Below are 13,580 nucleotides of genomic sequence, written 5' to 3' on the forward strand. Positions count from 1 at the left end.
TCAAATCGTCCTTCGTCCTTTTCTCTCCGTCTCCCTCTGATCATTAGGCGCTTTCGCGTCAGGGGGCGGATCCAATGCGGCGCCAATAGTTTGGGTTACTGGTTTGCTATAAAGCACATCTAAATGTGGACTACGTATTGCACATGTAAGTCATATATGTCATTGAATTTACACAGAGATTTGTGTAAGTATTTTGTTTTCACTAGGCCACTTAGATGTGCAATACTTAGGACTCCCTAGACAAACTCGGTTGGCTAATCAAAGAAGAATTTCTAGTACTACATAGTTCACACGACATCACAAATCTAAAGGTTTTCATGATGAATCCACAAATGCTCCATCATATATGGCAATAGCGACAGGGCGGACTACGACGTGCCGGGGTGGCGTCTCGGGTGGCAAAGACGCCAGAGGTGCACCGGGTGGGGCTTGGTGAAGAGGACGTATGTGAACGCGGACATAACAGAGGAGAGGAGAAGAGAGCACCCGAGGCCAAGGGGGCGACTGGGCATGGTGTAAGGTGCGGCTGGATTGTCGAGTCCGATGTGATGAACATATATGAACCATAATTTAAAAACTGAACCGATAGTCGAAGCGATGAGGTTGTCAGGTTAGGTTTTTGCTAGTGGGGCCGCCGGTTCAATTGGTTTAATATCGGCAAAAAAAAAGTTTAAGTTATTTTTCTAAAAGTTTCAAACTCTAATTATATGAATACATGTAGTATTCATTCTAACCAATTATTAAATCAAAAATTGTAGCTAGGCCAGTTAGTTGGTCTTTGGGCGCGCAGTGACTCAAGGTCAAAGGTTCTATTGCTAGTTTACACACAATTTTCTTGATGTTTTCATATAAAAGACCGGCACACCTTAAAACCCAGACAAGGCCTCGGTTCTAGGTTTTTCGGTCCGACCATCGGTCTGCTCCGTTTTTTATAACTATTGTCCAAATAACTTATTTCCACCTCATATATGGTTTGGATTTAAGGCGGTCCGGACAGTCCAGCGAATGGAGTGGCTTTGGAAATGCATGTTGGAATGTGTCTTCTATCCGGACAGTGTCTGAACTGTCCGCCTACACATATATGGGGAGATTTTTGAGTTGTGTATGTAGTCATTTTTTTAGAAACATTGTACAACAGACTTATTTATACGAACAAATGCACGCGACCTTGTTCCTATGAGTATCTTTGAAAGACTGAGCAGACAGATTTTAAGATTGACGAGGTCGTCATAGACACCTCATAGTGAACGGGCACGACTTACCACTGAAAAATAGAGCGAAAGAACCTGAAATAAATTCAGAAAATATGTAAGCAACTATGTCGAATCTAAAACTTGAGCCAAGGTTGTTTCTCCCCGAGCGAACCAACCAGAGTCACCAACCCTCCAAGTTGGTCTCCCTTCCTCTTCTTCTCCCCTGATCTCTCTCCCCCGAGGCGGCGGCGCCGTGCCGCCCCCGGGGAGTCCCCGTCCACACCGCCCTCAGCCCTCCCCCTCCATCGCCTCCCACTACCGCCGCCGTCGCTGAGGACGCCGCGGGGTGAAGCCCCTGTGGTGAGGCAGCGGCGGCGGCGCAGCCCTCGGCCGACGGTAACGCGTGGGGGCAGCGGCGTCCATCTCCCTCCTCCTCCAACGGCAGTGTGCAGCGGGTTGGCGGTGGCCAGGAGATCTCCGGCGGCCGTTGGTGGATGAGATTTTGGATACGATGAGATCTGATCTGGGCCCGAGGGGTTTGGATCGAGATCCATTGCAGCTGCGCCTCGTCTCGACAACGGCAAGAGGAGATCCCCCCGGGTAATCTTCGCGACACGAGGACGTACGGGTCTCTTGGCTCGGCCATGGTGGTGGTGGCTGCCTTCTCCACCGAAGGCGGTTGGCCAGGCTGGTAGTGACGGATCCTGGATCCCACTATTAGCATCGGCGGCGAGTTGGGGAGACAGTCACCGGTGAAAACCGAGCCGACTCCGGTCATGGCGGGTGATGGCGGCGTCTACGTCGTTACCTTAATGAAGGCATCGTCAAGCAACTATGGTCAACCTGCTTGTGACGCTCTGGGAGAAATGCTAAGATCACCGGATCATACGATGACGGCGCTATGGACTCGTGTTCCCTCTTGGGGGCATCGCTTGTGGAGCGATGCTGGATGGAAGAGGCGTGAGGTGGTCTGGCTTGCCTTCTCTCACGTCGACGACGGCGGGTCTCGGCGGCATGGAGCAGCGGGGTCTCGGCGCTAGACGTGTCGTGATGGCCTCACGTAGGGCGGTAGGGCGGTGGCGTTGTCTGGCGCCATGGTGGTGTTGACAGCTGACCTGGCAAGATCTTTGCGTCAGTACCTGCTCTGAAAATGGTTAGGTGGATGACGGCGGCGGTAGCCGCGGTGAGTGTGTCGGACCGATGTGTCACCCATTCCCGGCATGTGGCTGGGATGGGGCATTCGGCATTAGATGTTAGTTTTTGGTGCGATATTTATTTGGTATTAAGCTTGGACATTCGGCACCCCTGCATCAAGGGAATAGGAGTAGAGACATGTGTCGCCTAGATGGTAGCTTCAGGCTTACTGATGTAATGCTTTGTAAGGTCTCTGAGAATAATTAATAAAATGGTTGCATGCATCGTCCAGATGCAAAGGCCGGGGGTAATCCTCCTTTTCTAAAAAATGTCAAATCTAAATCTTGAGCCCGAATGAGTTAATTACACCATAAGGAAACCATTTAAGCCATGCCTAGTCACGTCTATGTAGTCAGCTATACAACGCGATCATGAAGCACGTGGAGTTTGGGCGGAAACTAACAATTTTTTTTGCGAGGATAAAGGGAGTTCGTTGCATAGATATAGAGTTATAGTCGAGAGGTCACAAATTCTCGATACATGGTGGAATCGAGCCAAGCCAAACAGCCGTGGCACGCTCGGTGCGGCTATAGTTAGCCAACTGATCGGCAACTCTATTTTGAAGTCTACTAATCTTTTGAGAAAAAAACTCCCTAGTATATAAGAGTGACTTGATCTCCAGGATGATCTGTCCATAAGCCGAGCGAAGAAGTGCATCATTTGTCAAGCTAGACAATGCTTCAGAGGAGTCCGTTTGAACCACCACCGGTAAGTCGGAATGTTGTAATGCTAGGGCCAACCCCTGCATGATCGCATGCAATTCTGCCTCAAGTGGGTCATTGCAATAGAAGATGAACTGATAGGCTGCCATTAGAACCTCGCCTCTGTCGTTCCGGAGCACCATACCGACGCCCGCAGAACCATCCTCCTGCAGGAAGGATCCGTCAACTGACAGCGCCAGCCTGCCAGGCGGCGGCGCCGGCCAGGGATCCGCCGGCGGCTTGACGCCTAGGGTTGGCAACGTCACCGCCAAGGTCGACATCTTCCCTTTCATGATCTCCTCCGTAGAGTACCACGCAGCGAGCCTTATGGACTTATAGTAACTGTCCAAGAATTCGACAGTGGCTGGCACAGGAGGCACCTCCTTCCCGTGGGTCGAATCATTACGAAGCTGCCAAATCCGCCAGAAGAACATAATCAGCATATCCTGGACGCCAGTCGAGCATTTCGACAGCAATGATATTATCCACTCCCTCCCATCATGAATAAGGAGATCATCGTCAGGAAGTGGCCAACGGAGACACATATTTATCCAGAGCATTCTCGCATGAGAGCAAGTTATCAATGCATGGAATGAATCCTCCTCCTCCACCCTGCAAAGCAGCCAGGTTGAACGCGTCGCCAAGTGTCAGAAGGCTTTACAACTCTGTGTTGCCAACGTCCTTGTCACACATCTCCAAGCATGGATTTTCATTTTTTGCGGTACTCCGGACAGCCAAACGTAGTTCCACCCCGATCGGTTCCCCTCTGGGGCAGTATTCGACGCACCATTAGCTACGACAACATTATGATCACGTGTAGCCAACTAGTAGGCACTTCTCACCGTAAACCCGCCACTTTTTTCCGGGTACCAGGCCAAGAAATCATCTCTCTAGCGAGGCGAAGTTCTTATTTTCAGAATGTGTTCAATATCCATCGGCCAAAACAATTCCCTCAACCGGTCTTCCTTCCATGCTCCATTGCCATCTAAGAAATCAGAGACCCTGTTGAAACGACAATTTCCCTTCGGAGTAATCGGTCGGAAGGAATAAGGCCGAGACAGCCAAGGGTCACGCCAAGTGCGAATCTTCATGCCATTACCGACTCGCCAAATGATGCCCTTCTTAACCAACTCAAGGCCATGCAGGATTCCTTTCCACACCTCAGACCCAGAGCCTGGGAACATAGTATCCAAAAGCTGACCAGAAGGATAGTATCTTGCCTTCAGCAGATGCGCACAAAGGCTATCCAGCCTATCCAGGAGCCTGCAGGCCTGTTTAGCTAGTAGCGCCTGGTTGAACGCCCTCATGTCCCTAAAGCCCATACCTCCCATGGCTTTAGGCAATCGCAGTTTATCCCAGCTCATCCAGGCCATCTTCTTCTTCCCATTCTCCACCCCCCACCAATACTGGCGTATCATCCTTGTTAGATCATCACACACCGAGGCCAGGAGTTTGAAAACACTCATAACATATGCTGGTATAGCCTGTGCCACTGATTTGATTAATATCTCCTTATTCCCTGACGACATGTACTGCTCACTCCAGTCCACAAGAACTTTCCTCAAACGCTCTTGGATAGTCTCAAAGTGCCCTTTGTGCATCCTCCCCTCCGGAACCGGCAACCCAAGTACTTAGGCTCGAACGCCTCCTGGGTGATATCCAGCGTGTCTTTAACCTCTTGAACCACATCAGCCTGACATTGATTTGAGAATAGAATGGAACACTTCGACGGGTTAATAAGTTGTCCTGTCACCGTCGCGAAGGTGTTCAACACCCCTTTAACTAATAACGCCTACTGATTATTTGCATGAAAAAATAGGAGTGAGTCATCCGCAAACAAGAGGTGTGTAATCTCCAAAACACCTCTACATATTCTGACTCCACTGAGACCATCTTCCCTTGCAGCCTTTTCAATCAACTCAGAAAGAGCATCAACTAAAAATAAGAAGAGGAATGGAGATAGTGGATCACCTTGACGGAGTCCCCTCGAGGGGGAGAAGGACTCCAGAAGCTTCCCATTAAATTTTACCGAGTACTTCACCGACGAGACACAAGCCATAACACGAGCAATCCAGATGGGCCAGAAGCCCCATTTGGCCAAAGCCTTTTCCAAAAAAACCAGTCCACCCTGTCATAGGCCTTAGAAAGATCAAGCTTGTAAGCACAAAGACCGCTAGCATTGTTTCTTCCCGACTGAATATGGTGAAGACATTCAAACGCAATAATAGAATTGTCAGAAATCAGCCTCCACGGGATGAAGGCGCTCTGATTTTCAGATATGAGATCAGTCAGGATGGGACGTAATCTATTCACCATACACTTAGAGATTATTTTGTATATAACATTGCACAAGCTTATTGGCCTAAAATCTTTCAGATCATTTGGATGAGGGACCTTAGGAATAAGCACAATAGCCGTGTTGTTTACACCATCAGGCATAACACCAGGAGCAAAGAACTCGTGGACCACCACAACAATCTCAGTTTTCAGCAGTGCCCAATTCCGTTGAAAGAACCTAGCAGGTAGTCCATCACATCCCGGTGCTTTCAGTGGTCCGATCTGAAATAAGGCATTAGATATCTCCTCGTCCGAGTAGGGCCTGCATAAAGAAGCATTCATCTCCTCTGTTACTTTTGGGGCAATACAGTCCAACACCGTGTCCGGAGAGAGGGTTGGATCTTTGGTGAAAATCTCCTTAAAGTAAGAGTGAGCCATCCTTTCCATCTCGGAAGGAACATTAGACCACGTTCCATCCTGTTTCCGTAGGTGTTGAATCAGGTTCCTACGAGCACGCCATACCGCTCTCCGGTGCAGATATTTGGTGTTGCGCTCACCTTCCTTTAGCCAGGTGATGCGTGATCGCTGGAGCCATAGCATCTCTTCCTTGTATAAAAGCTCGTCAAGCTGGTTCATTTTGTCCCGTACTTGAGCACGGTCCACTCCAGCCAGTTGCAGGTCTGCCAGTTGCGAACGGAGCCTCTCAATATCTTTCAACACGTTGCCAAACTTCAATCTACTCCACTCCTTCATCTCCTTTAAAACCTCCCGCAAGGATGTGGCCACCGAATCCAAACTACCAGGAGTTTTGTGTTTATTCCAAGCTTCAGCTATTACATTGGGCAAGGTATTGTCACATTCCCACATGATTTCATAACGCAAACATGGGGCCCGACGCTGCTGGTCTTGCATCCCCTCCAATTGTATCAACACGGGGCAGTGATCCGAAGATGAGGTGGTCAAGTGTACCACCTTTGCAAGCGGAAATGTATCACGCTAAAGCCTCATCCGCACAAGCACGATCCAAGAGAACCTGAACATTGCGATCTGAATCCTGGCCATTGTTATATGTGAATGGAATACCCGAGAAACCAAGGTCCTCGAGCTCGCACCTCTCCAAGCAATCTCTAAAGGCAACCATCTGAGCCTCCGAATGCTCGGTCCTCGACAAATGCTCATGCTGCCATAAAGCTTCATTGAAATCCCCACACACCATCCACGACTCACGCGAGTGAGCATGAAGCCTGCAAAGGTGCTCCCACATGCGATGACGATTTTCAACCCGAGGCTCACCATAGACAAAGGTGCCTCGCCAAGAATTGCCTGACCCACCATCGACCACACTAACATCAATAAAACGATTGCAAGAATCAACCACCGTGACAGAGAGGGACTCATCCCAGAAAAGTGCTAAGCCCCCACTTCTTCCATCACTACTCACTCCATGAAAACCTTTCAGACCGAGTCTCCATTGCAGCTTCTCTACTTTCACAGTAGCTTGCCTAGTTTCACACAGGAAGACAAGCTTGGGGTTATTGGCTTTTGTGAGGGCCAAAACCTCACGAACTGTCCGGCGGTCCCCCCCGGCAGTTCCAAACAAGGGTATTCATTGCGTCCGGCGGTCTTCCTCGAGGGAAGCCGCCGATTTCTCCATGGTAGCATGATCCTTAGTAAGCTTGACACGTTTACTACTAGAAGAGCTGCTCGTTGGTGAGGCATTCTCTCTCAGGTCTTGAACACCGCCATCCGTAATGGCCAAAACCACATCCTTACTTTTAGGTTTGTTCACAGCATCATCTCCAGCCCTGTCCATGTTAAATCTCTTCCTCGCATCTCTATCAATTTCCATGAGTGCACCCGGGATCTTCACCAGGCTTGTGGCTGTGTCGAGCATCTCAGGATCCGTAGCCTTGAGGCCAGGGTCCAATGGAGCTCTAGGGCTGCCGTTCTTCTTCTGCTGACGAGGTGTATCTGCTCTGCTAGGGTTTTGGTCAGGCCTCGGCCGGCTAGGGCCCTCGGCATATAGCCAGTCACCAAACTTGAGATTCTTCTTATCATGGACACCAGATCCACACTCTTTGTGCTCATGACCTATCCGACCACAGAAGCTGCAAAAACGGGCCAACTTCTCATACCGCACCAAATAAACTTGCCTCTCCTGCGCTCGAACAATGCTCACAAACTTTGTAAGAGGCTGCTTAATGTCACGGTTAACCCTAACCCTAACATAGTCCCATCGGGTGTTGTCGTTTAAACGCATCTCCAAGATCTCGCCGACCCCCTTTAGGAGCCGCTCCACAATACCCTGCTTGCAGTAGGGATCAGGAAGTTTATGTATCTGTAACCAGATCGGCATATGATCAAAAACCACATCGTCCGCTTTGGTGAAACCATCGTACGGACACATCAGAACCGCCATGTTGTGGAAGAGCCAAGGGCCTTGCATCATCATCCTCTCCCAGTCGCCCAGGCAAGAAGCTTGGACAACGAATCTGTTAGGTCCGACCGGATGAAATCTTACCCGCTGCGCCGGGTTCCAGGCCGCCCTCATGTCCTTGTAGAAAGCCGACTGCGAGAAATTCTTGTCGGTGTGAACCCTATCTAGGGCTACCCACCGTACGCTCTCTTTGATTTCGGGATCCTCTTCATCAATCTCAACATCATTGAACTCCTCGTCGTTCAGATCCAGTTGATCGAAGAACTCTTCCAGGGCGGCGTTAGCGGCCGCCGAAGCGCCTCCGCTCGTGGCAGAGTTGGCATCCGAGGGGGAGGCCATCCTGACGTGGTTGGGCGTTGCGCGATCAACGAGGGCGTCGATCGAGCCTTGCGGAGGGTGAAGGGACTCAGGGACAACCAAATCGCCCGAGAGGAGATAAACCCTAGGCGCTAGGGCGTAGGGAAAAAATTTGAGAGGGAGCCGACTACCAAGGCCACGGGAGTTAACCGCTGCTCACAGCTCTAGGGCACGGAAACTAACAATTGTCGCAGCGCTCTTAACCCGACTTTACTGGATTGCTTTGTCAAAAGAACCGCGATATCCGAGGAACGCTGGCCAAGAAATGGTGGCATTTGCGAAAGTCTTTCTGACAATTTTAGTTAGGGCATGACATCTTCTTCACAAGAGCATAACAGTTTTTGACATAGAAGGCAATTTTTTTTTAAAAAAAAAAATCTACCACCCGCATAATTTTGATCGGACGGTCATGCAGGCGTTCGCTGTGATCAGACGGTTGTGCAGGTGCTCGCTGGGACCTCCCCTACCGAACGTTCGTCTGTTATCATTGCCGCTGTTAACACAGACATCACCAAAAGTTGGCAACATTGCGCGAGATTAGCGGAAAGATCTGATAACTGCCCAATCAGTAGGCAATATATTCAGCAAATGCTGAATATCTGCATGGCAATTTTTGGCATCTGTAACAAATCATGCCCACAACAATTTTTTACCAACTTTATCCCTTGATTGACGGCAGTGTAATTTGCCTCCGCCGCGTACGCGCAGGATTTTGCGCGTCCCGCCGTTTCCGCCCGGCCCCTACGCAGCGGCCGTCGTGCCAACTCACGCCACTACCGCCCTGCCTGCTCCCTCCCTCCCTCAAATCACGAGCGCCACCGTCTCTCTCTCTCTCTCTCTCCTCCGGCGATGGATCCCATCCCAGCCCGGCCCGAAATCTGGCAAAGCGCGTACGTCTGCGGACGCACGCATCCTCCCCGTCCAGCCAACCAATGCTCGCCATCACTGCCCCGCAGACCCCGCCTGTGCCTCATTTATATTCTCTCCCTCGTCGCCCGGCCAGATCGGCCCATCCCTTTCCTCCCTGCCACTCTTTGACCCCTGTGCCGCGTCCCGACCCCCGCCACCCACCTCGCTCCACTGCACGCTCGTCACTCCCTACTGAGATAGCACAGTGGACAGCGGCGTCGGTGGTAGGAGTGTGCAAGCGCGTGCGACGAGGGGTCTGGAGATGTCGCCGCCAATCTCGCTCTGCGTCTTCGTCCTCCTCTCCTCCCTCCTCGCGGCGGCCAGGGCCGAGGACCCCTACCGCTTCTACACCTGGAACGTCACCTTCGGCGACATCTACCCGCTCGGCGTCAAGCAGCAGGTGCATTGCGCGCTTCTTGTTTCTTCTTTTTGTTCCGTTCTTGGGCTGACGCCGGTGACGTGGATGGGCGGCGGCGGTGCAGGGGATCCTGATCAACGGGCAGTTCCCGGGGCCGCAGATCGACGCCGTCACCAACGACAACATCGTCATCAACGTCTTCAACAACCTGCCCGCACCATTCCTCCTCTCCTGGTAATTATCGCATTTTTTCCCTTCTTCTTTTGACTGTACGTTTCCACTGTGCGTGTCGGTGCCTCTCCCCAGTTTGGCCGCTCTTCATTTCAAGGTCGGCACAGATGCTTCTCTTTCCACGCTGCATTCCTGCTGGAATGCTGCCGGTCGGCTCATTTCCGAGCTTATCTAACCGCTACAGATATATTCATATCTTCGCACATATATATGGCCTAGATTATGCTGTGAAATCGAAATGTACGGGCATGTTTTCCCCCTTTTCTGTTATTTCACCATTTTTTTTACTGAAACTACCGGGTAAATGCCTTTCTTTTTCTATACCACTGCCTATATACGTCGTTGTTGAGATGGGAGAGTTATTTTCCAAATGTGAACATATACGGAAGAACACGCCGACTCCCAGGGCATCACCTGCGCCGCAACAGTGCAACAGTGTAATTGGGCAGTTAAATTTGGTTCAGTAGATCGAGCAGACACATGTGTAAATCTCCATTTAGCAAGCACTGCGTCTCGGCACTGGCAGAGCTCGTGACGGATGTCCCCGGGAATGAGCTGTCTCAGCCTCAGGGCAGGCAAACAAATGTCGGGATTTGTTTAGCTCTAGACCGGATCTGATGCCCTTCTCAGATCCAGTGCCATCTCTATCCTCTCACAAATAATAACATTTTTTAACATTTTTTGGCCGTGCTTTCGCTTTCACCACAGATCAGATCAGTGGTGAACGAAAGAAACAAGTGTGCAACTGGTATCAGTGGGCCTAGTGTTTTTTCAGCATTTGGCATGTGCAGCGGGCTGATGCGGTTCCTGCATTCTTTTGCCTTTCAAGTGTGGCACCTTTTGTATCACTACAACAATAACAACAACAACAACAACAAAGCCTTTAGTCTCAAACAAGTTGGGGTAGGCTAGAGGTGAAACCCATAAGATCTCGCAACCAACTCATGGCTCTGGCACATGGATAGCAAGCTTCCACGCACCCCTGTCCATAGCTAGCTCTTTGTCGAAATCCGATGTGGCGCGTCGCTGAGAGGGTTACGCCCCAACGAAAATCTTTTGGGTTTCATCTCCATAAGAGTGGCTGAGTTTTTACGTTGGCTCGCCAAGCCTATCACAACCCTCCTCCTTTACCCGGGCTTGGGACCGGCTATGTTGAGACAACATAGGCGGAGTTACCTTTTGTATCACTAACTTGAGAAAACCACATCAGAGCCATGGGATATGCTCCTGCCACATGTGAATTATTGTGAAAACACTCGATTTTTTCTTCAAAAACAGTATATATATACCGCTATGAGCTAACCATACTGAATTTTGACTGCATTGGTCTCATTTTTACTTAATCTTGTAACAGTCAAGCACTCTGTATGACGCCAACTGATGTCAATTTCAAATCCCAAGTTTTGGACTGCGCAAAACAATAGCACTTAATATCTGACGGTTCATACACTGCAGGCAGGGGATTCAGCAGAGGAGGAGCTCATGGCAAGACGGCGTGTACGGCACAAACTGCCCGATCCCTCCAGGGGGCAATTTCACCTACAACATGCAGTTCAAGGACCAGATCGGGAGCTACTACTACTTCCCTTCTCTCGCGTTCCATAAGGCGGCGGGCGGGTACGGTGGCATCAGGGTCCTTAGCCGCCCGAGGATCCCTGTTCCGTTTGACCCCCCTGCCGGTGATTTCACCATCTTGGCTGGTGACTGGTTCAAGCTCAACCACACTGTAAGCTCATGTTTTTGCTGCATCGCAGTGCGGCGTTTCACGAAAGGAATAAAGAATGGTAAACCTGAACTGAAACTCGAAACTTTGCAGGATTTGAAAGGCATTCTGGACAGTGGTAACGACCTTCCCTTCCCTGATGGTCTCCTTATCAATGGCCATGGCTCGAATGGCAACAAGTTCACAGTAGACCAAGGTAAAATTTTGAGAGTAGCAAAACAGAGGGCAAAAATAGCTGACAAGTACTTCACATTTAGGTAGACAGAGACAGAGTTGTACTGAACTAGCTTCATGTGATTTTTCACAGGCAAAACATACCGTTTTCGAGTGTCGAACGTGGGCATCTCGACCTCGGTGAACATAAGGATCCAGGGCCATTCCTTGCTCCTGGTGGAGGTGGAGGGGTCGCACACCATGCAGAACACCTACTCGTCGCTTGACGTCCACCTAGGCCAGTCCTACTCGTTCCTCGTGACGGCCGACCAGCCACCCCAGGACTACACCATCGTCGTCTCGACGCGCTTCACCAACCCCGTGCTCACCAACACCGCCACGCTCCATTACAGCAACTCGAATGGCGTCCCCGCGGCGTTGCCGCCTCCCCCAGGGCCGACGATCGAGATCGACTGGTCTCTGAATCAGGCCAGATCAATCCGGTAAGACTGAATGACTGTAAAAACTGAAGTCACATATGTTGTGACTCTGAATGACTGAAAAAAACTGAAGTCACATATATATGCTGCTACTCTGAATAACTGAAACTCTCTGAATGATGAATGCAGGTGGAACCTGACGGCAAGCGGACCAAGGCCGAACCCTCAAGGCTCATACCACTACGGCCAAGTGAACACGACGAGAACGATGAGGCTCGCCAACTCGCGGGTCTCCATCAACGGCAAGCTGAGGTACGCGGTGAACAGCGTGTCCTTCATCCCGGCCGACACCCCGCTCAAGGTGGCCGACTTCTACAACATCCAGGGCGTGTTCACGCTGGGTAGCATGCCCGACGTCCCGTCCGGCGGCCCCGCGTACCTCCAGACGGCCGTCATGGCGTCCAACATGAGGGACTACGTCGAGGTCGTCTTCGAGAACGCCGAGGGCTCTGTGCAGTCCTGGCACATCGACGGCTACGCCTTCTGGGTCGTGGGGTGCGTTTGTTGTCTCAGACCATGTGGGCTTGTTTTAGGACGATGGTCCGACATGCCGGAGGTGACTGACCGTTTTTTTCTGGATGAAAAATGAACAGGATGGACGGAGGGCAGTGGACGCCGGCGAGCCGTCAGAACTACAACCTGAGGGACGCGATCGCCCGGTACACGTTGCAGGTACGTTCATCTCCAGGGGCAATTAGCTCTGTGATTCTCATCATGCCACTGCAAGGAAGAAGAAACAGAGGTGTCTGAATTTAGTTCTGAACTTTGACAATGTGGTTCAGGTGTATCCTGGGGCGTGGACGGCGATCTACATGCCGCTGGACAACGTGGGGATGTGGAACGTGCGGTCGGAGAGCTGGGGCAGGCAGTACCTGGGCCAGCAGTTCTACCTCCGGGTCTACTCGCCGGCCAACTCGTGGCGGGACGAGAACCCCATCCCCAAGAACGCGCTGCTCTGCGGCCGCGCCTCCGGCCGCCGGACCAGGCCACTCTGAAGTCGGTTTTCGTGTCACGAAGGGGTGACTGAATCTGAGAATCAGGTTGCTGAGCTCCAAATTCTTTTGACTGAAAACAAGCTTTGAGATGGTTTGCATTTGTAGCGGCGTGCCGGTGCTATTCGTGATTCTTTTCGTGGAAATTGTAGGCAAAATGTTATGTATGGCAAGCATCTTGCTTGCTCTCATATTTTGAACTGCAAAAACGCCTTATATTTAGTTACAGAGGTAGTACTACATTATTACTTGATGGTATGGATATCTGTAGATGAACTTGAATTAAACAAGCAAATTGCCAATTACTAACCTTGTGTGAGACTGAGAGTAAGATATCAAATGGTATCAACGTGACTGAGTTTCAACAACCTTTCTGGGATGGCTTCCTGGCTGAATTTCAACTACCTTTCTGGGATGTGATTAAGAGGAACATGCTATAGTTGTTTAACTAACTACTCATAATTTTTTTAGCATATTTTAAACTTCGAGAAAATTATTCTGCTGATATGCAAGTTGGATCCAACAATATTTATCAGTTGATTTTGTCTTATGAAT

General features: G+C 50.5%; 1 protein-coding gene across 1 annotated transcript; it reads left to right on the forward strand.

The window, feature by feature from the left end:
* Positions 1 to 9,015: 9,015 nt before the first annotated feature.
* Positions 9,016 to 13,330, forward strand: LOC119340083 (L-ascorbate oxidase homolog). Its single transcript, XM_037611996.1, has 8 exons — positions 9,016 to 9,468; positions 9,551 to 9,660; positions 11,113 to 11,383; positions 11,474 to 11,576; positions 11,688 to 12,036; positions 12,163 to 12,528; positions 12,627 to 12,705; positions 12,816 to 13,330. Exons 1-8 carry the CDS (start codon positions 9,331 to 9,333, stop codon positions 13,026 to 13,028), a joined length of 1,629 nt encoding a protein of 542 aa, XP_037467893.1. The 5' UTR covers positions 9,016 to 9,330; the 3' UTR covers positions 13,029 to 13,330.
* Positions 13,331 to 13,580: the final 250 nt, after the last annotated feature.

Source organism: Triticum dicoccoides, chromosome 7B (genome assembly GCF_002162155.2).
Source record: "Triticum dicoccoides isolate Atlit2015 ecotype Zavitan chromosome 7B, WEW_v2.0, whole genome shotgun sequence".
Taxonomy (NCBI): Eukaryota; Viridiplantae; Streptophyta; class Magnoliopsida; order Poales; family Poaceae; genus Triticum; species Triticum dicoccoides.

What these genes read in the sequence shown, in the direction of transcription:
- LOC119340083 (XM_037611996.1), top strand. Translation starts at nt 9,331, where the DNA reads ATGTCGCCGCCAATCTCGCTCTGCGTCTTCGTCCTCCTCTCCTCCCTC. An exon ending in CAAGTTCACAGTAGACCAAG is followed by an intron (nt 11,577 to 11,687) that starts GTAAAATTTTGA and finishes GATTTTTCACAG; the next exon opens with GCAAAACATACCGTTTTCGA. An exon ending in TACGCCTTCTGGGTCGTGGG is followed by an intron (nt 12,529 to 12,626) that starts GTGCGTTTGTTG and finishes AAAAATGAACAG; the next exon opens with GATGGACGGAGGGCAGTGGA.